Source organism: Hippoglossus hippoglossus, chromosome 14 (assembly GCF_009819705.1).
Source record: "Hippoglossus hippoglossus isolate fHipHip1 chromosome 14, fHipHip1.pri, whole genome shotgun sequence".
Lineage (NCBI taxonomy): Eukaryota > Metazoa > Chordata > Actinopteri > Pleuronectiformes > Pleuronectidae > Hippoglossus > Hippoglossus hippoglossus.
In genome coordinates, this window is record NC_047164.1 from 18,679,978 (window position 1) to 18,707,725 (window position 27,748).

At 41.0% G+C, this 27,748-nt stretch overlaps 1 protein-coding gene across 1 annotated transcript in view; it reads right to left on the reverse strand.

The window, feature by feature from the left end:
- Window positions 1-27,748, reverse strand: part of ncor1 (nuclear receptor corepressor 1) — a 50,934-nt gene that overhangs the window by 8,155 nt on the left and 15,031 nt on the right. Inside the window, 23 exon segments of the mRNA XM_034606023.1 lie at window positions 206-515; window positions 1,016-1,266; window positions 1,363-1,446; window positions 1,536-1,661; window positions 1,748-1,916; window positions 2,660-2,745; window positions 3,870-3,984; window positions 4,873-5,039; window positions 7,341-7,508; window positions 8,174-8,351; window positions 9,201-9,324; window positions 9,421-9,859; window positions 11,032-11,125; window positions 11,235-11,371; window positions 13,910-13,975; window positions 17,438-17,733; window positions 18,276-18,406; window positions 24,896-24,997; window positions 25,913-25,967; window positions 26,125-26,303; window positions 26,543-26,641; window positions 27,475-27,574; window positions 27,576-27,637. Of these exon segments, the coding sequence (XP_034461914.1) occupies window positions 206-515; window positions 1,016-1,266; window positions 1,363-1,446; window positions 1,536-1,661; window positions 1,748-1,916; window positions 2,660-2,745; window positions 3,870-3,984; window positions 4,873-5,039; window positions 7,341-7,508; window positions 8,174-8,351; window positions 9,201-9,324; window positions 9,421-9,859; window positions 11,032-11,125; window positions 11,235-11,371; window positions 13,910-13,975; window positions 17,438-17,733; window positions 18,276-18,406; window positions 24,896-24,997; window positions 25,913-25,967; window positions 26,125-26,303; window positions 26,543-26,641; window positions 27,475-27,574; window positions 27,576-27,637 (3,538 nt within the window).

The window sequence follows — 27,748 nt, forward strand, 5'->3', positions numbered from 1 at the left end:
TGTCCACCCAATGACCTCGGCAGTGAGTGCATATTACATAGTACTCCTAATATGCTTATTCTGGCAAACAAGAAGACCCGACTTAGCAAGATAACGAATTCAATTTTGTCTAACATTATAATTGCCTATATTGCCTATTAAGACAATTAATGAATGGCTAAGAACCTGCAGTCCACAGTGTAAGTAGAATGAATATGGAATATACCTTCAGCAGCACGTCCCAGCATAGGTGAACCTCTGGATACGGGATTCGTGCTGTAGTTGACAGGGGTCCTGCGAGCATTGGCATCCTCGTACATGCCCGGGCTGAGCTGCGATTTGCTCGCCTCTTGGTGTGTGGAGCGAAGGACTGAGGTGGTGGAGTTGACCGCAGAGGTGTGGCGTATTGCCTTGCTCTCCTCGTATTTGGCCCGTTCCATGGCCTCAAGTTGAGGCATGCTGTGGGGAAGCTTGGAGGGACTGGTGATGAGGGACTTGACGTTGTGCTTGATAGTCGTCTGGTTGTGAGGGTGAATCTGGTAAATGGAGGCCACAACAGGTCAGTGACAAATTCATCATCCTCATTGTTTCATCTATTATGTATATAAGATGATGCAAGTTTGACCAGATGCAACACATATCTGTGTATATAAATTTAAGACCAGGTGCAACGGTTTTGTGCTTGTCCCTAGAGTCTCATTATCACGAGGTCATTATATTAAAGACACGTGAAATACATTGTGATATACTGAAATCATCCTCTAACTAGAAGGATCGCCGAAGTGTCCTTGGGAAAGATACTGAACCCCAAATGCCCCTGCTGCACATACAGTAGATGCACTGTATGAATGTGTGTGTGAATGGGTGAATGTAAAACTGTACTGTTAATCACTTTGAGTGGTCTTCAAGACCTGAAAAGCGCTATATAAATACAGACCATTTACCATTTAATGGGTTAATAGCAAAAAGTAAACTAAGACCAGTAGTATTCGAATAATATGTGGACACCAGCTCTTCAAATCTCCAACTGTCTTACCTGAGATATGGATCCCTCCATAACCCTCCTGTCTGACATGTCAAGGGTCTTGCAGAGGTCCTGGCCAGACAGTTCTTGCCGGGGGATTTCGTGAATAGAACGTCCCATTTCTTTGATAGTGTTCACCCCCTCATAGGGCTTGCCTTTACCAATACCCCCTTCGAAGGACCGGATCGGTGGGCTCTCTCGCTTGATCTGTTTGCCATATTTCATGGCATCTTCATACGTCTCTGCAGCAGTTCTAGGTGTTCCTGGGAATGATTTCAAAGTATTTCAGATTTTTCTCCTTGTTCTGCTAGTAACAGTGAGCAACTTGTGGAAATGTGACAAGCTGTACTATTAGCTACCTTGCATGATGGATCCAGTCATCATTGGTCTTTCCTTAGAATCTCCATGGACTCCTTCTCTGGGCAAGGCTCTGCTAATTAAACCTGAGAAACAAATAAGCCCCATCACACTCCTGATACAGAAGGAAAAAAACAGAATACGTGTTGTAAACTCAATGACACACAAGCAGTACCCTCGAATTGAGCTCCTTCCCTGCCGGTGTGGCTCCTGCCCATGGATCCCTCCATCATGTCGTAAGAGCGCTTCATCTCATGGCCTGTTCTGGGGCTGCGGGTGTTTTCCCTGGGGTTCTTGATAGCTTTTGGACACATTTCATGATCATGTTTGTATTCTTAATGAAAAAATACACTTGTTAATTTGTATATCAATAATCAAAGCACTTACCATCAAATGAGAGGATGTGACCACTCTTGCCTTCGTAGATGACGTGACCTTTAGCCAACTGTTCTCCTCTGGCCTTGTCTGGGATGTTCAGGTCCTCTGTGGCCAGCTTTGTGATTGTGCACTTCAGGAGGTCAGCAGCAATGCTGGACTGGGGCAGGGCCGGTGTGCCCTATTTAAGAAAAGAGCAAAGATGTAACACAACACAGACTCCACTGCTCCAGACTGTGACAAAAATGGTTTGAATGCGCGACCATTTTTTTGAGCATGTGCAAATTAAAATTTCACATGGTCACATTCGAGCACGATGATGAATAGGCTGTTTTGATGCCTCTCCAGCATGTTTACTGTCTCAGCAGTTGGTTGAAAGTAGTACTCTTTCTTCTTCACTGGCTCAGTTAGTCTCTCTGCCTGCACCTTCATCACACGTGCACTGATGATGACGGTATGAAACAATCCATTAAGCTGTTAATTGGTTCCAAACATGAAGCAGTCTATGGCCGTTTACATTAAAAACTAAATGTGGAAAGAGAGGAAAAGGATCAAGTAGAGGGAGAGCCAATGAGAGTTCCTGACTCAGGCACAACTGAGCCAGTGAAAAAGAAAAAAGCATTTTTTTCAACCACAATGGCTGACGCAGCACTGGTTGTTACAGTAGAAGGGGAATGCAAAGCTTTGTGTGTATTGTAGGTCTTGTGGCTCATCCATGACAGCCAACTCTTAACTTGTCAATGGGTCAACATAGTTTAACCTTTGAATTGGTAGGACATGAGGAAAAAAAAACCTGCAGGGACCTATGCATCAACCAAAGCAGCGTCCTCCTCCTCACTTTAATCATTAGGTAAATCGTTCAAAAGAGGAGAATGTAATAGTCAAGTACAACATCTAAAAGAACCCATTTCATCCAGTCATTACCTGAGTAATTGATCCTCTGTAAGTCAGACCCTCGCCCATCTTTGCTTGGTTGCCTCTGCCATCCTGTATGGATGAACATGCACCTCCTAGAGAAGAAATACAGGGTAAAATGATGAGTGATTAGTGGAGTTAAACCAAAAACTAGATTTTTTAAAACCAGTACATGCACTGTACTTGTGTGAAGCTTTTCTAACTCAGTGGACAAAGCTCATTAACCTATTGACACGCACACACACTAGAGCTGCCATGCAAGGTGTTGGCCTCCCCACCAGCAGGAGCTTTGGGCTCAGTTTCTTACTCAAGGATAGGATGCGTGGGATCAAACACACCTACACAGACTCATTTGTAGGAGTTCTCTGATCATTATCGGTCTATGTGTCTATAATGTACCAGCAAAACAGCACTGAAACCAAAGTTTTGATTTTGTCGCGCCAGAATCCAAAGCCTTCAACAACCTTCAACCTCCTACTTTGTGACAAAACAGTACGTCTTTATTTGTCCTTAACATTGAACACGGTAAAATTATGTAATATGGATTATTAAATTGGTGGCGTAACAGTTATGCAGTTATGTTTTCAGCAGCAGTGGTAATTTGATTGACTGCTAGTGTTGACGATAGGAATCCTATAAGGAGATATTAATAGCGAGTATGTAAATATTTGACAGTACCCTTTATTCTATATTTTCCTCAACATATATTTAAGACACCTTTTTGTTGTGATTGGGGATAAATGTAAAGTAGCAAGATGCATAATGAGCATGAAAGATCTGGAATATAAGCTTTTTTTCTGCAAAGGTCAGTGAACACACCACTTCAGAGACAGTGGCTAGACATGTGATCTCAGATTAGAGTGATATTCTAATTTGACTCCCTTATAGGATGGATGATTTTTCACATCTTTACTTTTCAGTCATCACACAAACTGGCAAAAAGCATGCAGCAGATTTAAAGTGCACCATCAGTAGTGCATCTATTTGACTTGATAAAAAATGTATCAAATAATAAAATGCTATGATGTAGCAAGAGAAAGTCTCGTAGCCCGTTAAGTATAATAATCCTGCATCACTGCAGAGTTTTCACTAAAATAGTTGCATTCAAGTCCTCTGGTTCACAAGAAGCCTCTTGTTTGGTTTTATCTGAATGGGGTCCGGTCTGTTTGAACTGTTTGATGACAAAACAGTGTAGCAATGTGACCTTCTGGAGTCATACCAGGTTTGCTGGGATCCTGCTGCCGAGGCAGACCAAGAGAGATGGAGCCCACAGTGCTCTTAGTCCCCTCTGGGCCATATACAGCATGGGGTGGGAGGTATGTGCCAGGAGTTCCCTGGAAAAGCAGGGTCAAAGAACAGTTTTTAAGGTCAGGTCACTGTGTTCATGAAAACAAGACAGTGGTTCCAATTGACGTTGATGCACATTTATGTGTTACAGATATTCATTTATAAACTGTGGTATGTGAAAACAAACAAGTCATAAACACTTAATTTTCATCACTACTACACCTTTTACAAAAGTCCATTTACCAGGTTATGGATCTGTGTTGAGCATTACCATGTGGTAACAATGTAAGCATGCACTAGTTTCTGTTGAACTGAGCTACCAAGTGAGCTGAGATCAAGTTATGACAGTCGAGAAGCTGTGCAGTGGAAAAATAAGACTTGGTGCACATTTTCACACTTCCTTCATTCCCTTCAAATATACATTTATTTGCACTGAATAATTCTCCTTAACTAATTCAAAGTAAATGACAAATTGATGACTGCTTACCTAAAGTTTGCCATGAGTTTCTAATGTAATACATTGTTTTTTTCTGTGCCTTTTTAATTTATTCTCATTTTTAAGCTCTCAGAAACATATGACACAGAAAGCATCCGTTCTAAATGACAGTGGCGTCTCCTCCTGGATCAAAGCTTCTAATTCTCAATTTTAAGAGTTGCATTTGTGCAAACAAAGTCTATGTTGCTATTAAGGTCAAGTTACACGGCACTCTTTTAGTTTGTCATTTAACTACAAACCATTTGGTCCATTTTTGGAAGAGAATAAGGACAATGCTTTTAATAAGATGGTATTTAATGACTTACTGCACATCTGACCCAGGTCAGTTAATTTAAAGCTAAAGCTCACATGAAATTGATAATTTAAGAATTGTAATTGTTGACATTTGTTAATCTGGGGCCACCACTCAATCCATGTCATGGTCTCCCTGGTGTTTTACCTGGGAGATGGAGCCTCCTTGGATGAAGGACGGCTTGTCCGTGGGCTTGGAGGTTGGAATGAGTGGAGGAGGAGAGGGAATGTTGGGAGGTCGACTGGGTCTGCTGAATGTCACACGAACTCCATCTGGCATACTCTGGACCAGCTGGTTGGGAGCAGGGTGAAGGACTGGTGGGAATATAAAAAAGGACAAAAACATTTTTTTTCAAAAGTTTCACAAGCCAACTTTTGGGAGTGAAATAACATATGTGCAAAGAAATTGCAAAATCACTTCTGATTCCCCCGATGCTATTCCGATCCAGCCAACATACGCGTTCCATTAAATTTAATTTTCAATCAAAGACTGCATGATAAAATATTCAGCTTCATTCTGACAGACTCCAGTGAGTGGTGAAGTGAGTATTGAAGACATCAGTTAATAGCTTGTTCCTCAGCCTGAGGTGACCTTGTCCCAAACCTACTGTCTATTTAACCATCTCCTGGGAAAGCAGACGAAATGGATCATAACACACACAAACACATACAGACACAGAGTGGCAGTAACCTCCCTGCAGGGAGTGCACCTCATGCTTTGCACTCTATAAAATCAAAAATGCTAATGTATGAGAGTTCCTCCAGCGGGTATGGACGTCATCGTCCTGCTGGCTCATCCAGGGACAGATGAGAAAACAAGCCACTCCATAACAAATTTATAAATCCCTGTTGCAGGGAGACTGTGTCAAACATTCATGCTTCGTTCACCATAAAGGACAACAACCTAATTTGTCAGGACACAAGAAATGTGTTTGCATTGAAAAAGAGAAACCGTTGCAGTCGAAATTCAGTAACAGTCCAACTGCCTCTTCCTGTTGCACAGCACCCTTTTGTCCTTGAATTATAATTCTGTAAATATAGTTAATCAATGCAATTCTGTAAAATACTGATAAAGCACAAATTGCCAGCAAGATCAACAGCAATCCTACTTCTGCTCCCACCATAAGTTACTTTATTCTAGACTCATAAAATTCCTCCAAATTACTGAAAATTATCCAACTTATGAAACTTTCAATCAGTGTCACAACAGCAATAAAAGAGGGTTCATGGTGTAATTCAATTGTATATTTCAAGCTCTACTAAACAGGTAGTGAACAACATTAAAAGTAGACAAAGTGATATTGGATGAACTGTAGGGAAAGTTGCTGGTCATTTTATTAGTTAAATTAGATTTTCTTATTCAAAGATTGGTAATTCTTCATAACAACCACTTACAGAGGTCATCTCATTTCTGTTCAGGGTGTTATAGTGTGGGTGTTCTTCATTCAGCAACTAAAAATCATGTTAGTATAAAAACAGGCACAGGTATGTGCTCCATTATAAGATGGATGAGATATAACATTAGAGCTACAGATAATGTATATTGTTACGGTTAGTAATCTTTGTTCTCTGTTTATTACAATAACAACACTGTGTCACGGTCACTGTTTCATATACATGCATGTAATACTGTGTTTGTTATTAACTGTTGCACATTGTGTAGGTGATTAAATAAGGTAGGTGTTGTGAATTTAGAAATTACAGAAGGTGACTGATTTAACTAATTTTACAAAATGTGAGTTATCTGGTCTTAGTCATTGAAATGTAAGTAGCAGTGGATTGAAAAGTGAAGTACATTTTCAAATAGGTAATGTTATGTTATTCTAAGCAATAGAAACACAAAATTAAATGAATGACCATGGCAATTATTGATTGGCACTGATTCACAAACCACATCAGCTTGAAACAAGAATGTAGCACAAAGGGCAAGATTAAGGTTACAAATATGTGCCTGTGTTTTCTTTGTGCACTGGTGGACAGAACAAAAAATATCAGATTCATACACTGACGTACTTGCTGCAGTTATAAAGTGGCCAGCCTACTCAAGTGTTAGAACCAGAAAGAGCTGGCTCCTGCTTGTTTGATCTGTACTGGTGCACATGCACAAGCACACAGGGCATTAACCACACAAAGGAATCTAGATTCTGCAGAGCCTAAGAAGCATAAATCTATAATATGATGCATCAATGAACCAAAGAAAAAGACCCAATACAGACAAAGAAATTGACTGTTATTTAACATTGGTCCACCCAAGCACCTATTAAACAAAACATTGCTTATAAAAACACAGAAAATGACACATTCCCAGACAAATACTACTAGAAACGATTTATGACTCGGTTTAATTTAACCTTTCTGATTCAATATCCCTGGAGAGAGACACCCTACATATGATAGTAAAATATCAAAACATGTCAAACTGAACCTCAGTAAACTCTTTGTCAGTCCAAACTATATAAATAAATATCCTGCTGCCGACAGTCAACAAAGTGCCTCCATTGTCAAACACAAAAGGCTCAATGTGCGTCGGACGAAGCTACGTTATATCAGCACAGGAAGGGAGGAGGCAAGAAGGGAGAGAGGGGGGAGGGGGGAGGTGAAGATGTGTGCTTTTACCTGGCGGCACACTGTAGCGGGAGGCACTGGGGGCGTTGGGGTCAGGCTGGGGTGAGGCCCTGCTCAGCTCCCTGGGAGAGAGTCTGTAGGGAGAGCCTGGCAGACCAGAGTGGGCCTCCTGGTCCAGAGCCAGCTTCATGTCATAAGGCAAGTAGGATAAGAGCTTACCTGCAGTACACAGGCATAGGGACAAAGGGAAGACAGCCACTATTAAAACAAGAACTCAATGCCAGTGAGCATTGAGTTGACCTAGAATGGACGGACCTCTCAACTAACACCGCCACCTGGACACACCCGCTGAAACCTATGTAATAAATATCTTGGTGCCAAAGCCCAGCAGCTTACTGACAGCTGCTCTGCTCTTCACAGCACTGCGGCTAAAAGGTGCTAAAAGCTTTGCAAAAAAAAAAAGATAATACAGTCTGCCTAGTGACTTCACCGCTCTCCCTTTAGAGGCCAAGTGGCTAAACTCAGACTGAATGCACAGACCCAGCAAGTGTCCGATGCTGACTTGTCAAGTCAATCAACTTCAAAAAGCACCACAGTCCTTTTCTTCCAAAGGCAATTCAGTAGGCGCACCACTGCACACCTCTGTGTAAAACAGGGTCAGCTAACTTTTTTTGTCTTGGCTCAGGCGGAACCACACTACAACAGTACAGATCACCTTCAAACGCTTCCTTTTTTGAAACTGCACAAAAAGGATCTGGGCCTAAAAATGCATTAGCTATAAATAGTCCACTGCTCACAGCAACAGGGAACGAGGCTGATGGAGCAATGAATAGGGAGGAGGAGTGATGAGGACAGAATGAGGATATTTTTTTTTTTTCACTTACCATCTCTGTCGAGCACCGTGGGGCTACGTATGTTGAAGGGTGGTCTGCGATCCAGATCTGCCTGATCCTGCCTCTGCTTCTCCTCCTGGTGGGCAGACTCGTGCACCGCTTTGATCTGGTGTTGCAACATGGCAAAACCACTGATGGGCACGCAACCAGGTCCAAAAGGACCAGGCAACTAGAAGGGTAATGATGGAAAAGGTCCAGATTAGGTGAAATTAAGGTATGATACTGAAGCACTGCACAGAGAGCACAACAAAATAATCAAAAATAAAATTTGTTCTCTGCATATCTTGGAACTTAAAAAGATATGAGATACATTTCATGACCATAAATAAAAGTGAGACTATACATTCATATAAAGACCTTAATACAAATTCTAAATTTACAGATTAGAAAACAGTCCATCTAGGAGCCCATTAGCTAGCATCTGATGATGAATTCACCTCAGAGGACAATAGCCATCATTTTGTGGCTTCTGGGGTAGCAGATATCAGAGCAAAGACTGTCTTCCTTTTGTCTACACTATTTACAGTCCGACTTGTTTCTTTTATCACAATAGTCAAATGTCTCACCACACAAAACACAAACAGCGATACTTTTTGTTGGTGTTTTAGGTCCCAATGACATTTTGGCCAATTTCGTTTAAGAGCTATCTGCATATGAATGCACATTAATAAAAAGCCTTGCAGATGCATTTCGGTCAATGTGATCCACCCGTCTTGCTCTCAACATGGACTGTTTACCTGCAGGCAACCAAAGCCTGCTCAAACGTGATTGGTCAAACTAGAAACAGAAACAAAAAAAGGCTTCCGGACCCAAAATCTTGTCCCTCACCTACAGATTCTGCATATCTGTTTCTAGAGATTACCGAACAGTTAACATCGACTTAACAGCACACAATCGAACTGACCAAGAGTTTGTGATCTGGCCACATTGCTGATAATGATTGATGTGTATGTATGTTTATAACCTGCTGCCTGCCTCTGTCCCAGTCTAAATGGATCAACATGAAACTGTGACTAACCATGGCTGGGATGGAAGCTGCCCTCTGATGCAGCTGCTGGATGTTGAGCTGGACTTGCTTGGGTGAGGACACCAGCACCGTGCCTGGAGGGTTGAGCAGTGAAGGCTTATCCATGGAGAATATTCTGCCGAGACAAAAGGCAAAGCATATCAGTGTGCCATGTTCTTGTTAACTGCAATTTTGTTCACACAAGTTGAGAACATGTCAGGTAAAAACACACCTCTGTCTTTCAGGCTCTGCTTCCACATCCTCGTCAGCACTGCAGGTGGCACTGGAGTCATTATCTGAATGGAGATCCCTATGCATCTCGCCATGATCACCCTTTTCTCTATTCTCCTTCATCTCAGGCTCCATCTTCACCTGAACCTCTCCGGTCTTCATGTCCACATCCTGTGGTTCAGTTTTGGGATGTACTGAGCCAGGATATGGAGCCACCCTGGTCTTTTCTTCCTGAGATCCAGTCTCACTCTCCGGACTTTTCTCTTCCTTGACACAGAGTCCCCCGTATGAGGTCTCTGGGGCCTTTCCATTGCTGCCCTGACCTTTGTCCTGGTCAGAGCACTGAGCATCTCCCGCAGCGTTCTTGGAGTCACCAGACTTTGATGAGTCAGTCTGAGAGGGGGAGGGGGCGCTCTCTGTATCGGAGCTGTTGTCACCACCTAAGGAAGCATGACAAGATGAATTAGTACATGTCGAAGATGAATGAAACCACTTGCAACTGACAGGGCGTTAGAGCAAATTGAATTTTCATGTAAGAATAAAGGACAAGACAGAAAAATATTGTGGAAACGAAAATGAATGAAAAACCTCAACAATTAAAACTATCCTTTGAAAATGGTATTAAAATATTTTTTCCATTAATTAATTCAGCAACATTCATATATCAGACCAGCACACACTATATCTCCTGACTAGTGGAACAGTTTCCTCCACTGTTGAGAGGAGGATTAAGCTACTAAACATCTAAATGACAACCATCAGAATGTTTGTGAGTACAATTTAATAGAGCTGTACTGAAGCCTCTTGTGGCTTCATGTTTAAATATATAATGTGGGATCTGCAGATCACCAAGGCCGTACAGTGCAGTTTGTTTTTTTTGTGAGAAAAGAAGAAAGTCAAATAAACATGACAAAACCTTTGACCTCCTGTTGTTTCCACTGCTTTCTTGTGAACTGGGTTTTTTTTACAAACTAATAATATTCAGTGTTTATCCGTATTTCTACAAATAGCTGTCTTTTTCATCCCTGCACCATGTAATACCAGAAAACATGAGGACTTCTGGCAAGGAGTGAGGCGAGTAGACAGACTGGATCAAACAAAAGAACCAGCACTGTGTTTAAAGAGCAGGATTTGTTGAGTCTTCAAAGCCAAGAACTCTTATGCAACAGGCGCCTATGTAGTCAGAATTGGTTCATATCTTTTATCTCTTCCTCTCCCCCTTGCCTTTTTTCCTTATTTGATCCTCCCCCCCCCCCCTCTCTCATTAAAACTACAGTTAACAGACAGCAAGCACATTGCTATCAACTGAAATTCTTTCATGACAACTACGAGGCATTTCAGATCAGGATTTACTGCTTTGCACTGTACTGATCACTACAATCTTTCTCTCTTTAATCTATTTACTTAATACTTGGTAATATCAGGCACAAAGTTGGATAGGACAAAAAACTGGATAAACAGTCCATTTTGTCCTTCCAGCAACGTTGCTTTAACACTTGTACCTCAGATAAACGGGAAGAAAAGTCCAAAACAAATGTGTGTGAGCATGCTTGAGTATGCGTGTGTGCGCCTAACGATGAGCACATGCTTTCATATTATCCATCTCTCTGACCTTCACTGTCATCTGCGTTGTCCTCATCATCATCAGGTGATGCTGTGGCTAGACCTTCACCTTGAGACCTATCAGCACGAGCCCGCCTTGTATCCTGGGAAACACAGAAAAGTAGTATCTTGCGTTCATACATTACAGTCACTGATACACGCAATGACAATGACAGATCAAGGGTAGAGAGCGTAAGATAATCAACAGCTTACTTGTTTATGCTGCTGGAGCAGATTGTCCAGGTTGTGGCGTCTCTTGTAATTGAAGTAGAAGTTCTTGCACTGCGCCTCACTTTTGGTGCCCACCATTTTGGCAATGGCTGTCCAGTTTCGCCCATGCTCAACTAGCCCTGGTTGAGGGCAAAGAGAGACAATGCAATATTAAAGATTTGCGCCCTTTTAACACTTGCCGAAACAAAATCTGGTAAAGCTGAAATGTATATAAACTAAGGCTATATTAAAGTTACGCTGTATTAAAGTGTAGGTATCGTAAAGGCACAGCTTAGTGGTATAACCAAGAAATCAAAACCTGATGTAACAACCCCGTTCAGGCCTGGTATTAACATACGTCCTGAGTGATCCGATTAAAAGTGGGTAGTACAGGTCTGAGTGCTCCCAAATACAACCTCAATGCGTCATGAGATCCAATCACTCAAACCACATAAGATGGTCTAGGACCCAAGTGGCCACATTCTTTTCGCTGTGTGATAGTGACACATATGAAAGACTCTTCCGACTGGGTAATAACAGCATTATTTGGTCTTTTTGTGATTATTTGCATATAGAGCAGGGAAATGAGATCCTATCACATTCGGGACGTATTTCAATATAAGGTGTAAACACATGGACTTATGGCTGACCACTTGTGATCAGATCTCTCAGAACGGATGTTAATAACAGGTCTGAACAGGGTCAACGTAAGACCCTCATTTCCAATTGTTGCTTCATGTTGTGTCAGGGTGATAATTATGATCCACGCAGAGGATCTCGATAAATTCTTCATAGTCTTTCTTTAGAATAAAATGCTGCTGCAGTTATTCTTGTTGAGGGTAAACTTTGGTATTGCTGCAAAATTACACTATACTCCTGGGGTCCATGTTGCCATGGCTTCTTTTTAGTCTTCCCCATCCTGATTAACACTGAGCTTAACACACAATCAGCTTTGATGGTCTAACTAAACTAGCTGCAGTTAAATGGCAGACAGCCATTTACCTTTGACATAAGGGCAACTCTTCTCTAAATCCTGTAACCCCTGTGACCTCCCCTTCCTCCCAGCCTTACTGAGACAAGGGATAGTGGTCGACAAATGACGAATCACCACAGAGCTCAGCACAAAGCCCCATTACTTTTCACTTCACTGAGAGTGATGGGGGTATTGGGACTGTTAAGAGTGACTTGGGCCCTTTCAGAGTTGTTAAAACATGCAGATAAAAAAAACTTGTATCAGTACTGTGAATTTTATAACATAGCGTCAAAACCTGGAGTCTAAAAACATCCAATCAGCCACAGAATTAGAACAGGCAACTAGTTTAAATGTTCAAGCTAATCTGTCTATTATTAGTTTACTTGGTCAAGTCAAGTCATGAAAAATTACTCAAAACGAAAAAATAATTTTTTTTCAACAGGCCGTGGTGAAAAACTCTTAAGAATTTATGTTTGGTTGCTAAACGGTTTGATAAATTGTGACAAAATTGTTCACAAGTGAAATGTTCACACATTTAACTGTCCTCTTTTAGGAATTCTGCCCATTTTTTCATTTCTGGATCTGCATAAAACTTTAGAGAAATAACAGTATGATGGCGTTACCATGGCAACAACCTACCCACTCTTTTTGTGCAAACATCTTTGACTTAAGATTTTTGACTTAAGATCAAAATCTGAATTTTAAATTCTTGCCTTGGTAGATACTTGCATGTCAAGTATATTATAATTATTGTAAATGTTACAAGGAAAACTTCTCCTCTTGTGTCATATAAAATATCGTCTTTATGAAGCTTATAACGTTACATATTTTCTAACAGAGAAGAGCTTGTGAGTTATGCTCATTCAGATCAACAGGTTGCAACTATGACAAAGGGGGAACTGTATTCAATAATCAGGCAGGACCAGCCATACATAGCAGCATAGCATAAAACTGATTTCTGAACGTGTGCAGTCATATGACTAGAGGAGGTCGAGCAGGTTTCTTTTAGGTAGACTAATCCAGACATAGTTCGAATACAGGTCTGGATGCCTGAAGAGATCATAGCTGCAATATATTTCTGTAAAGGGGGAAGCAAATCTCCAAAACCCAGCAAACAGTCTTAATTAATCCACATTAAATCCCCAGTGTGTGGTTCTTGGCACTAAGGGAACCCTTCACAGAGCCAGTGAAAAAGAGGGAGAGGGGGCACACACAAATGGCTTATGACCTGACTGCAGCAGTGCACTCTGAGAGCAGCATGCAACATTTTAAAGAATTTACGAGACCAAAGTGACTTTAACATTTTTCTAGAGGATCTGACAAAGTGTTTGAATGTGAATAATAGATAGCGATCTCGGGAGAAGCCACAAAAAACCACTGATGCTTAATGGATGGCCTTAAAAGATCAATTCTGAGAATCCAGCAGAGCGGTGGAGCTAAAAGACAGAGAAAAACCTTCATGGGTCTCTGACAGCTTCCAGTAAAGCAGCAGCAGCACAAGTTTATATTAATGCGAATGCATGTGCACGTTCATTCCTGCGTGCATGTAAGAAACAGGCAGGGGCGAGGCAACATCAGATTATCAGAGGAGGAAAAGAGAAAGACAGGAGGTGGGGGACAAGCAAAGATCATAAAAAGCAGAGGAGCAACACAAAAACACAAGGACAGAGAGATAAAGCCAGAGAGAGATTAATTGAAACGCTACCTTTTTTAGCGACCTCCATCTCCTCCTCGGTCCAGCGAGAAGTTTCTCCGGTTTCAGCGGCACCAGCTAAATCACAAAGAAGAGAAAAGAGAGTCCCATAAGCACTGACAGGGAGAAGGACAGATAGAGAGCAACAGAGAAGGCGGGAGGGAGACAGACGGAGAGAGAGAGTGGCAGTCCTCTGTTCAGCCGTCTTCTTCTCATGGCCACTAATCTAATAATCTGTTTACATTCAGGGGCCGAGACCTGCTCCCCCACTTACGCTCATGCTCTCTCTCTTTCTCTCTCTCTCTCTCTCCCTCTCTCCCCCTTCCCCTCAGCCCAGTACATAGGCTCCTCCTCTCTAATCCATGAGGGGAGGGCCTTGGTCAGCTGATGTAGCACCAGACAGTGGAGGAGTTAAGAGCCATGCCTCCCTCTCTGGGAAAAGGCCTTGGATGGAGACAAATAGTCAGATAGAAGAGCCAGCCCTCCCTCCCGCCCCTTCTACTGTGACACCGTGCATCTCATACACACTCCTCCTTCTTGCCCTGGTTAAACTACGCAGATCCACATGCCCCCACCCCCACAAACACAAAATTCACAAAAGTGCAAAGTTAGCGTGGAGGGGGCCGAGTGAACTCTAGCCCACTCTCGTCCATGGCACGCACTGAGACTGAGTAAACATTTGGACTAATATAGCAGCAGATGTACCCTTGACATTAACACGAGGCTTGCCCACCACCCACACCGAAGATGAGGAGATCAATTCTCGCTGTTAAGATGCCTCATACCAAAAGGTCCTCACAGTCTGTTACACTCGACTGGACTACGCTTCCGTCTCCAATAGCAAAACTAACATGTTCTCCCTGTGACAGCCTAGGCCCCATTGGGGTGGGCATTAATCTCTAGGCTAAGAAAACAGGCTGAGAGTCTGTCTATAGCATAACATTTGACCTAACGACAGTCACACAAAAACACAAAATGAATCAGCAGCTTCCTAAACTTGCCTGGCACCATTTCAACGGGGAAGGGCTGACAGATAGCTACCCTTTAGTGTCTAGCCCACTTATTTCTAGGAAGTACCATAGCTGGAGGGATTACAACAGAGCAAGCAAACAGTTGACACAGTCCTACGTAAAGCGTGATATGCCCAGTACAGAGCCAGAAAGGTCAGAGGGTTGATAGGATGGAAGGACACAATCAATCACATTATAGAGCAGACTTTGCATAACTTTAAGAGTGCTGAGTGAGGTAAAGCTCGACAGACGGCAGCAGTAGCAGGTGGCAAAGAAGCACAGCACAGTTCTAAAACAGTCAATTAATGATTCAAATTAACGACACGCGGGCTTAGCACACGGGGACTCGGATACCTGAAAACCTGAGCTAACACCGTCAGAGAGACAGACTTCAAAGGGTGGAAGAGTACAAGTGCATGACTAAGTACCATGACAACAGCTAAACCAGAGCCGTGGATTGCCATGGTGATGGACAGACTACAAAGCCCTTCCTGAGTGGAGCGCAGTGCAAGACAGAGTCTGTCTGACACCTCGCACTCGGAGTATGAACCTACTGAACCAACTGTCCGCTCTCAGGATAAAACGGATCGGTTAACTTCTCATTTCAAAAAGAAGAAACTGCAGAACTAAAGCCTGACATGTCTCTTAAAATAAGATATACATTTATTATTATATCTTGCAAGTGTTTTTCCATTCTTCCAAAGCATAACATAAGAAGAAAACAGTCTGAACTTTGTATGTTACATCAGTGACAACACCTAAATTATTCATCAGAGAGAAAATAATATCTTTTCGCCCACTGTGACATTCATGAGGCTAAAAGGGATGTCAGACTGGACCGGGCTCACTTCTCAGTAACCATTCTAGTTACTTGTGTAGGTTACCGTGTGCTTTGTGATAACTTGTGAGAAATCTTTGCATGTATAAAACGGTATAAAAACTGTGTTTGCGTGACCTCACTGAGATGTGACTTACAAGTGAAAAAGACAGCCACCTCAACTATATTCAACATTGAGATAAAAACTGTGTATCTAGCTTTGGATAGTCTCATGTTGTTGAATCATAAAGCACATTATTCTTTTCTTGAAAAATATATGATAAGTATTTAATGGTTCTATTTAGTCACAATATCACATTTTCCCACATGATAATTGTTACCAAAATTGGTAATAATATCTGTACGTTTGCTCATGTCGGTTAATTCGGTTAATACTTTTCCCAGTACGTGCATTCTTGAAATGTTGGGTCTCCGCTACGTTCCGTGTTGTATCACCCTGCTGCATGTTTTCCCTCCTCACTCCCCCACTGACCTGCGCTCACATTACACATTAATAATAAACACCAACCCTGATCAGGACACGTATTTAAACACATTGAAAAGAAGTCCAACATTTTCAAGTTCACAAACAACACGAGACGTAACGTGACGGGCACAGCCGGGACATCAGGGTTAAAGTGACCTGAACGATCCGGGTTCATGATCCAACATCATCGATTAATAACTAAAGAAATGTGATTGTCAGTTTGTGTGAAGCACGAAGGGGACATGGAGACACACACACGCAGAAGAGAAGTTCAAGGCATAACATTGTTTATACTTTTTAGTTGATGGTGTCAATGGTATCCACATTATTATACTATAAAATATGATACATTTAAAAAACTATAAATCCTGCTCTTTGTTCTCTCCTCTGTTTCTGCTCTTTTTGCCTACCCCCCGTAACCACGCCAACAGCCAATAACACACAAATTACGGATATCTGAATATTGTCATTTTCTAATGTAAATGTATAGGTGTGTTTGCTGTGTTCAGTTCACACGACCACACCTAAGGTGAAAACACTCTTATTTTGTAGACAGCAAAATAACAAAAACAAGAAAACTCAACACCCTGCAGCCACAACATAACAAAAATAGTTTTCATGTTGAAAGAAGTGTTGTTTGTATTTAATGAACAAAGTTGCCCTTCAGTCAGCAATAGACTTCACATGACAATATTCATAACTTGGAATATTTCGTTGAAAAACACTTTTGATTCTCTTAATCAGTGACCCCTAATGAACTAGAGGAATAGAAATAATTGACATCAAACTTCACAACCATTTCGAAGGTAGAAAGTCACCATTGTGTTGCCGTCTTGTTGGTTTACAATGCAACTAAATGTGAATGAATTACGCATTTTTTCTCATGATATGTGTAAAACAAATTGAATGGTTGAATTGTGGAGAATCTAAACATGCTAATGATATGTGGCATGTCAACATTGAAAATTGTTAAAGCTTTTATGGATTTATGCCTCCTGCTACAGTGCCTTGCTCAATCGTTAACTGGTCCCCGGAGACCGCCTGGGTTCAAAGAGGCACTTGGTTATTTACATGATACTATAATATATATTATGCATATGCATGTACACGCATATATTTTGCATGTATCGTTAAAATTGTGAACTCCCTTTCTGTGTCAGCATATGTGCTCCTGTGTAGTAACATATCTTCAACAACTTCCAGAGAGCATGCCCGAGATAATTCACCTTTATTAGCATCCATGGCAGACACTGGAGTTTTAGCACCCTCCTTCATGGCCCTCTGTGCTGGATCAGCTTTCGGGAGCTGTGGAGGATCTGGTAAGGCAGGCTCAGAGGAAGAGGGAGGTGCTTCCTCAGCCGCCACAGTTGCAGCCTCATTGGCCATGGAACGTGTGGTGACTGTCTGCCTTCCCTTACGACGGCCCTGGCTGTTGGCAGTCTTCCTGCCACGCGGCGTGTTTTGCTCCTTTCCGTCCTCGTCCTCCCCACCGTCACACTTGTCTTTGTCCTTGCCAATGTCCCTGTGGTTTTGGAGAGGGAGAGCACAGCGTTAGAGAGCGTTGGTACAGCAAATATCGATTCCCTTCTGACTCAGCGACATGCCTTTTTTGTAATCTGTTTTTTTCCCCCCATGACTTAACACAACAGAAAAAAAGAGTTTGTCTGCACTCAAACTGAACAGACTTGTTAACAAGTTTCCAAGTTGCCAACTAGTAGCAGAGCACCACAACAGATACTGCTCTGCCACTTCAAAGTCATGTCTAGACCAAAAACATGCATCACTCCACCAAGAGCCTGGGCATGTAAAGTCTTATTATAATGGGCAACACAAAAATAATGATTTGTTTTATGATAATAAAAAAAAAAAGACCAGCTACATTAACTGTGAAGCCAGCTTTGTAAATTCTTCACCCTTCATATACACAACTGTAAGTCAAATAACTATCTAACATTTCCTACATTAATCCTAGTGTATGGACCAAGGTCTGACACTTTGTAACTTTACCTGCAGGGCCTGATGGGACCGGAATAACACAGAGTCAAACAACTATTCCTAACTCACCTAGAATCCTCCTTTTCATCTTTCTCTTCCTCGTCCTTCTTTTCCTCGTCCTCTTTTTTCTCGGACTTCTCAGATTTTTCCTCTTCGGTTTTTTCGTCGGCCTTCTCTTCTTGTGAGGGACGCGTTATTTGCTGCAGAAAAAACACAAAGGGAAAATATTAGTTTTTTTCTCCTTGAAACATTAAGAAAAAGGTCAATGTGCATTGGAAAAAAAACAATACAAGGCAGTGCTAGCTACTCAGTCCACACTGATATCAATGTTTTAATTTATAACCGCCACACACACTCCTGACATTTAACCCTTCTTGCTAACAGCCATCTTCTGATGGTATAGCAGTGCCTGCATTTGCCCTGTGAGCCCAGAGGACCATGTAAAATTATACAACAGAATATGGGCCTGACCTGCTTAAATATTCAGTTTGATAGCAACAGAATGCAAGTCAGGCGAATGGCAAAAATGGATGCTATCATCTGATGATTTTTCTCAAAAAGTACTGACAATAAGAATATGAGGCTTCTAGTTGCACACCCTGTGCAAACAGAGGTAAGGCTACACCATATCTGGAAAATCATACAAAACACAAACACACCACATTGCAGATTCTGATCATTCTGCTTTAATTTTAATATCATGAAATTTGTACAGTGGCCGATTCTCATGCCTTATTTGTCTCAGTAAATCCCAGTAAGAGAGATGAGGGATCAAATACTATGAATTTTCTCCCATACTGCAACGGATACAAATATAGAAAGTCTTAAGCAGAAAATGAGAAGATCTTAGCATTTTAAAAATAAAAAAGAGTTCGAGGTTGAGTTCTTTTTACTAAAGAAAAGTGAAGAGTGAAAACTCCATTGAAAAACTTGATTTCAAAACACAGGTCCAACAGATTGATTGAGGGCAGAGCAACATTCTTTATCATCACGGCTGGCGTGGTACACCACAGAATGCTTCCTCCTGCATGCTCCATGAAAGCGCTGTGCTGGAACAAGTCTGGCTATGCCAAGCCAAACATCCCATGCTGGTACCAGATGGGGTCAAGGAATGTGCTTCACTCAATGGCAAAGGCAAAAAGAAGTAGACTGAGGCAAAGAGAAGGAAGACAGGGCAACAACGTAAAAAAATAAGAGAAGAAAGCAGGGTTGTGGCTGGACAATTTTTCAACAACATGGCTCTACACATGAGGAGACTGGCTGCCAAAGCACACAATTAAGCCAGACGCAGAAAAGCCTGACACCTTTCTAGAAATAGTCACACTGATAAAATGATAACAGCTTATTAGAGTCAGCTTTAGCTGATCAGACAGTAGCCATTTTAATGCCTGTGTCTACTGACATGCAGAAACAGCGCCGACCAGCTCTAACCAGGAACAGCCAATAACCAGCAGGATTTTGCCTTCCAGGAGTGGAGCTACATGACAAGCAAAAACAAATCTGCAATATTAAAAAGAAAACTCCATGTGATGCTCTATTAGATTTACCCTGTATACGTTATATAAGTCTGATCACAGCCTCCCCTTCGTGCCCCTTAAAATCAATTGTAAACAAAACTGTAAATTTGATTAGTTGTTGATGTCACTGCTGTTATCTGCTTATTTGTCAAGACTGTTGCTTACATGATACGTTTGCGCTTACTTTTTCTGAATATGATGGTGCCATCAAATGTGTTGACCTAATTCTAGTCCTGCAGAGTCAGAGCTCAGATTGTAAGTTAATGTATGCCGTACAGACATGACCACGTGAATTTAAATTCTTGACTCATGAATGTTTTGGCACTAAACAATTCAGAGGCGTTTTTTGCAGCAGGGAATTTTGTGTTTGAGGCAGATTTTTTCTCCCCATTCATGTCCTCCATTGAGATGCTGTTCTGGTTAGGTATGGGAGCGCTTGTGTTTGCTTTGGAGGTGGTCAGAGAGCCGTGGCATTCCTGCCTCTTCTCCCACATTGCGTAAAGAGCCTCTCCACACAGATGTCCTCCAAAAGTCAATGAGGCCCTGTGGTTCTGCGGTTCTGTGGGTTTCCAGCATTTTAAATGAAGCTCTTTCCTGACCTGGCTTGAATACTTTGAGTTTTAATTTCTCTGCTCTTTTGCTGATTCACAATCACAAGTCCTGTTTGATTTAGGAAATAATGGAGCCACAAGTCAATCTTCCCTTTCCTACCACAGAATTTTGACCAGCAGAGGAATCTCTCACTTTTTGCTTCAAGCTGTTTCAATGCAGTAATAGGAAATTTTTAAATATATATTTGATGCTAATTATTGTAAAGCATCACCTCCATCCTTGCAAATCATTACAGTAATTGCCATCATTCAGGGACACAATAAGGCTGAAACATTCTAGTTAAATGAGGAAAGTGTAAAAAGAATAAGAATTGGTCAGCCTTTATGGAACCCCAATAACAAAGAACAGACATGAGCAAAGAGTTGCACATATTTTCTCAAGCTGAACAATATGTGATAGTATATATACACTGTTCAAATGTACCAATATAAACACATTAGGCTAAAGTGTAGGGAATTAGGTAAACAAAACAAAAAAGATGACAAATAACAATTATATGAGAACACTTCTGTCTGCTCCTATTTTTTTACATTTTAACAAGTGTGGATTCCACCAGGGTGCTAAACCTTCAAAGTCAAATCAGTTCTTGAGTGGGAAAAGGTGGCTCAACATCAAAGCATAAAAAGCCTGACGAATATAACCATCACAATATCACGGCTGATGAGTTTCAGCAACAGGCATTCATCGGTATTTAAAGTGTTGACAACAAGGTGCTTGTACACAGGACAATCGGGTCAATTACTTGATTAAATGGGTGTACAGAAGACCACTCCCTGTCCTTTGTGGCTTCTTAAGAAAGTACACTCCCCCAAAACATCATCAGAATTGAGCGTTGTCATATATTGAATTATTTAATCTGTTAACTCTTGTAATTACAACTAGCAAATTACTCACATTTTGCTTTCTAAAAGCTTATATTGTGTTTTTAGTCCATGCTGGCATTTTACCACAAACACACGCTCTGCACGATTCTCAGTGTCTTCTGATGAATGTGCTGCGTTAGAGAACAGTGCCTGGCCTGAGGCGTAGGTGTATCGTTTATCAGATGAGATCAAACTCATCTGACAGGATGGTTGTGGTAAAACTGGATTTCACAGGATTGGATAATGGAAGCTGTAATTTCTGCCCTACCCTCCTCTCACAGTGTGCAGTCCTTGTTTCACATTAGTCTTTGGTTCTTAAGACAATGGCTGATGAACCCATATGATAAAAAATGTTTCCAGTGACAACACTGGCCCCATTAAAATACATCAGAGAAGATATGTGATATGCACATATGCAATGATTGTTATTGAGTTAATTTGTTTAAGAAAGAATATATATATTAAATATTCTAAAAACTGAACCTAACCTCATCAATAAAATGTGATTTAAGAGCATTGCCAAATAATGCAGTGGGAAGTGCACAACAGTGGAGCTCTGGAAGTTCACTAAAATAATTATGAAAGTGACAGCATCATGTTATAATCACTGAGGGACCACACCTCCCTTGGCTTTAATGTAGATAAATATTACATAGTGATAAACCATTATCAATGCCATAGAAGAGAGTATCATAAAGCCACACTTCATTATAACTGGTCCTAATTAAATTTCCATATAAAACAGTCAATGGCAAACATCACGAAAGCGGCATAAAAAATACTAATACGTTAAAAATGGTCCTTGACTCCATTTAAAGTGAGGACCTAGTAGCTAACATAAATAAAGAGATGCTGTGTTTCTGTCAGACCAGACCAGCATGAACAAGATGACCCTCAGACAGAAGGAGCTACTTCTACTTAACATTAACCAGTGAAATGGTTGCAGGCATGGTGGGGGGGTGCAGCCTGTGCTGGCTTCCACAATAGTGTTTGTTTTGAGTGTGGAAGTGATTTTTGTTTGCTTTTATTTTAAATATTAATTTAATTTCATGTCAGTTAAGTTGAGCTGCCATGTGGGAAATACACCTGAAGCACATCTACTCAAGAAATGTAGAAAGTATAATGTCAAAGTGTCTAATGTCAAATAAGCTCTGTTAAGTAGAATTTGACATGAAGATTTGCTCATGTAAAAAAATCATACCCCAGAGCATAAACACAAATGCACATGCATGACCACGCATCCATGGCTTGACAGTTAAATTACAGGCCGTGTCTGCACATGGTCTTTAAAAAAAACTCCCTTAAAATAGCCGAGGGTGACTGCCTGCAAGCCTGAAGTAAACATGTGGCCTAAGAAACAACCTGCACATGCAGTAGAGCAGCAGAAAATATGACGACAAACCCAAAAATGACAAGACAACAAAAGTGTTGCATCAAGCAAAAAAATTTGGTTTCGTATCTAGTCACATACCTGTAAGCTCATTTGCTGCTCATAAACCCCCCTTGCTCTGCTGTGAGCCACAGCTTACTGGTGTTGCAAAAGTGAGTTTACCCTCCAGTAGTTCCATAGCGCTGGTAACGATAGCAGTAGAGGGGCAGGACAGCACCATAGCAGAGCTCCTTAGAAGGGCTGCCGGGCCACGGCACCGCCGCACATATTCCAGGAAAGCGTGTCATCAGGCCGCTTAAGCCGCCCAAAGAATTGTCCATCTCACATGCACACACTAATCTATGCAGGGTCACTCAAGGTAATCCCTGCCGTGCACTCCTCTTTGATTGGCACTCACAGCAGCACAGTGAGTTTTTTGGACCTGTCAGATGGCTGGGCTGTACCAAACTCACCGTTTCAGAGAGGGGTGACTTTCTCTCTCTTTCGCTCTCTCTTTTGCTCTCTCTTTCTCTCTCTCTCTTGCTCTCAAAAGGAACAGAAGAAAGAGGAAATGGAAAAGAAAAAAAACAACAGCACATACTCCACCAGATAAGCTGCCAGCGCTGACTCTGTCTAGCTGAGGGTTTTTTCGTTTCACTCGCTCACCCTACATTCCTTTGCTCTTGCTTTTGCTCACTCCGTCTTCTGCCTTCCCTCTCTAATGATTCGCTCTACTCACTTGAACTGCAGTTGTGAAGTCGCACCAGTAGCTTAGAAACTCACCACCTCCTGAATTTAACTGTTTCAAATCACAAAGCATTCATCATATTCTCAACGAACACATGATGGTTTGGAGACGACGAAGAAACTGAACTAAATCGTAGAATGATTATCCATTGAAAACCTGGGTTTTTATGTCGAATAATCACACAAAATTTGTGCAAGTGTAGAAAAAAAATGTTGTTGGGGCCAAATTAAGATGTTACAAAACATGACATGTTAAGAACTGCACAACAGATGCTGAACTGGATCTTACATGGACACTGATAACCTGGTATTTATCAGCGTTCACGTTATTTCACTGCTATCTAATGATGGTTCAACACCAGAGAAAGAACATTTATGCTGCTCCTATTTCTCACGATAGACAATGCTTTCTCTTTATTTAGAAAAAGTAACCTGCAATTGACCCACTGCTTGAAACAACCACGAACCCACATGGGCATAGTCTTCAAGAAGCTGCTATTAACAGAAAATAAGTCACCTCTCAACTGCTGACATGTTCACACATGAATGGCACAAAGATTAAAAGGTTAAGCCGAGGTAAGTCATCCATGAAGAAACTGTGCCTGTCACTTGGAAGAATCTGAAGAACCATCTTTGTTTTGACGATGTAATCATAAATTTCTGTGCTCTCCAACTCCTCCTATGTAAAGAAACAATCAACAACAAACCCATTGTGTTCCACAGTAAATGTACTTGACGCAGGGACAGAATGTCCTGTACGGGGACTTTGGCATCAGTGAAGCAACGAGAAGTCATCGACGAGAATGAGTGAAAACAATGTTTAATGTCACCCAACAGACTTGGGAGATGGTGCATCTATTCGTACTGGATTTTGATGCAAAGACAACAATAACACAACGCTCTGGTGATCAACAATATATCTTCATAGTAGTAGTAGTCACTTCATACTTGCCCACACATTAAAAGAAGAGGCATCTCCACTTAACCTCTATTCTATTATTATTTTGTGACAAAGCAGCAGCAGACACAGCAACAGGATGAAGCAGACACTCTAAAAACAATCCAAAAAATATTTGCATTTGCTGTTACTGATTTAGTGAAACTGGTCATTTCATTTACATTTATTTATTCTCTTTTTGTTTATATATTTGAGTGTGTCCCAATGTTCTGAATGTCCTCCTTGCTCTGGCCTAACCATTTGTCTCCCTGTGTGTTTGGACTAAGAGTGGCAACTAATTAATACTTCCATTAGATTTTATCTCCAAAATGTTTTTTAAAAAACATTAAAATGGCCTTATGCCTTAGATGTGTCCTCAAATTTGTATTGTCATATTTTTGTCAATCTAAACCCCAGAGTGTGCATTCTGTTTCCTGTTCCACTAACCTAATATTAAGTTGTTTCTAACTCTGTTAATTGTGTTATTGTAAGCTTGTTCAGATCTTAAATGGTACACACAGTTGCATCTTTATGTAAACCCAAATTTAACTAACTACTTTGTTATCTTTAATATTTTATTGCTGTTATATTCACCAGAAGGAGCATTTGAGAGATATGCTGAGGACAAAACAACTCGGGCTTACCTGGTTCCTTCCTCTCCGTCTTCCATAATTTCGCCTCACCAGCGTCTTGTAGTTGTGGTTCTTCTTGGTTAAGTAGTAATATAGGACACAGTCGGCAACACACTGAAACAAGAAATCGCAACATATTCAGCCATTTGCTTGTTTCTTTTTACAAGTCTTTATATGAAAACATGTTATAGGTATTACTGCTGTGCAGTATAACATCACAACCATGTGTCTTCCCGAGGCAGAAACCGCTCACACAGTTTATTATGAATCAAGATGGAACATTTATACATACTGGAGCAGATTTGAATACACGTGTTCATTATATATAAATACATTGCAGGGTTTTCCCTATCATTACAAGCAGCACCAAGCAGAATGAACACAATATACTATACTCAACTATGCTGAGTTCTCCACTGCTGACAATACATTTTTTCTGAAACATGGGTTAATGAAATGAAGTTGCCTTATATTTCAGGACTAAACAATTACATGTCTATTCACCTATGTTACTACAGTCCTTCAGATAGTCTTCATGGTGCATTCTGGGTTGTTAATAATGTTGCTAGGCTAGCAGTCTAAAGTGAGTCTTTCAGAGTTAATCTGTGTTAATCATTGTTTAGTTAGCCCAGTTTAACCTGCAGAAGTCTCCAGAGGAAAGTGTAACATGTTCTGCTGGAATAGATGGTGTGTTAAAAAAGAACATGAAAGGTGTTAAATGCAAAAGAAAATAACTATGCGAGGAATTAACTCACTACAATAACTACGTAGATTAACTAGTAGGTTAACTATGGAAGTCTTACTGAACATAAAGCAGCCAAACACTAACACTGGCAAATGTCTAGTAAATGTAAGCCTTGCTTGACCCATATAGTTATTGTGTATTGTATATCACTCAGTGTGATGAATCACAAAAATGGAAGATTACTTTTAATAGTTTTGTTTCCTTTCTTCTAGCTAATATCTGTGTATTGTGGAAAGCAGCAACCTGTGTTATGTTTTCATACAAAAACACAAGCAGGACTTTACCTTTCTCTCTAGATATGAGGCAATCAGGCCAAAGTTCTTGGGGTGTTGGACAAACCTACAAAGAGATGACAGCTGTTACTCATGTGCCAAAGCCAAATATAAATTGGTGGAATGTGACATTAAGGTTCATAAATCATTTCTGCACAACATATTCACATGGTCAAACTGTGACCTGGCCACGTTGTGTCACCCACAAAGCAAAAACAACTTACTTCTCCTTAAATATCTCCTTTTCATGTTCTGTCCAAACATTCATGAACTGCCGGGCTTTGTACACCTTCATTGGGTCATCCGTCAGGCCATTCATGTTGATGAACTTGACCCGCCTCTGCTCGGAGTCGTACATCATGGGAGGGATGACTGACAGCTGTCTCATCTGTTTCTCATTGTTCTGTGGAACATGAACAGAAAAGTTAACTGAGTAACTCCAGAGCAGTCGCCCATTTTTCTACTTGAAAATCTGCTCCCAGACTTTGTGGCAGATTGAAAAAGAGACAGTTGGGATCATTAAACTTGTTTGTTCATGATAAATTCAACAGACAAAAAGGTCTAAAGGAGATTCTAAGTTTTGAATCCGGTAGCTGTTCATAGCAACGCTCATATGTTGGTTCAGCTACAGTTTGTACCCACCTCCTGTTCAGACAGGCCATCTATGATTTCAGAAATTTCATGCTCGCTTCTCGCAATTGTTGCAGAAAGGCCTGTTCCTCTTTGTCCAACCCTGTAGAAAAAAGGAACATATTGCATTATAAATGTTAAACTGTTACATTAACTGTCTATGCTGTGCAAAGTAAATATCAGCTGTGTTCCATCCTTTTCAAAGAAAATACAATTTACAAGCTTGCATGACTCTTTCACAGTTGTTTCCTTCGCGATCGATACCAAGTGAATTATTTAACATGAGCAACTGGAGAAGTTGTGGAACTCAAAAACAAACAGAATCACGGTTCCTGTTAATAATGAAATAACTATCTCTGACTAGTTATTTCTTGCTTCCTCCTTCATGGTCTAGGAGTCTGCATAAACAGCGCTGGCATATAAACTCTTAACTTGGAGATATCAATGTAAGTACAAAGCATCAGCTCCTGCAAGAACTTTGTTAGTTATCCATGATATACTGAATTTCTGCGGATATTTAGAGTGGTGGGCATATCGATGTGAACCTTGGCACTTTCTTTCAAATTTAAAATTTCATGACATTTTTATAGATCAATGATGTGTGAAAAATTAAGCACTTAATAAAAAAAATTGATAAAAATAGTAGTTAGTTGCAGCCAATGCCGATTTTCAGACACTGTCTGGAGTTGCCCTTTTACAAATGCAGTACACAACCGTTGGCAATGTCTAGAGAAAGTGCAGGGTTGCAGAGCTGCTCTATACAACAAAAACTGCCCCTCTCAAGCGAAAACCATCCACACACTAATAAGTTGACAAGGAAGATCCTACAGAAGAATTGCATCAGGTGATTCTGAATAAGATCCAATCATGGCAATCTGTATATTGTGCGCAAATTAGGTATGTCACTGTGCGACTGTAATGGGTGTTTTTTTACCGTCTGGAAAGCGCTCCTGCTGCTCTCTCTGCTTACGGATCTCAGGGAATTGTCTTTCATAGTACTCCCGTGTTCTGCCGTCCTTGGCTTTGCGTCTGGGGTTGTTTCCATTCGTCCACCTTCTTCTCCCAAGCCTCCATCAGCTGGTCATACCGCTGGCAGATATTCTGTTCCTGTGTGCACCAATCACAACAACATAGGACTAACGTTATTTCCAATGCAGTGATTAAGTAACTTTTATTTACTATCGCACCTTTCACAGGTAAAAGCAAAAGTGCTTCACA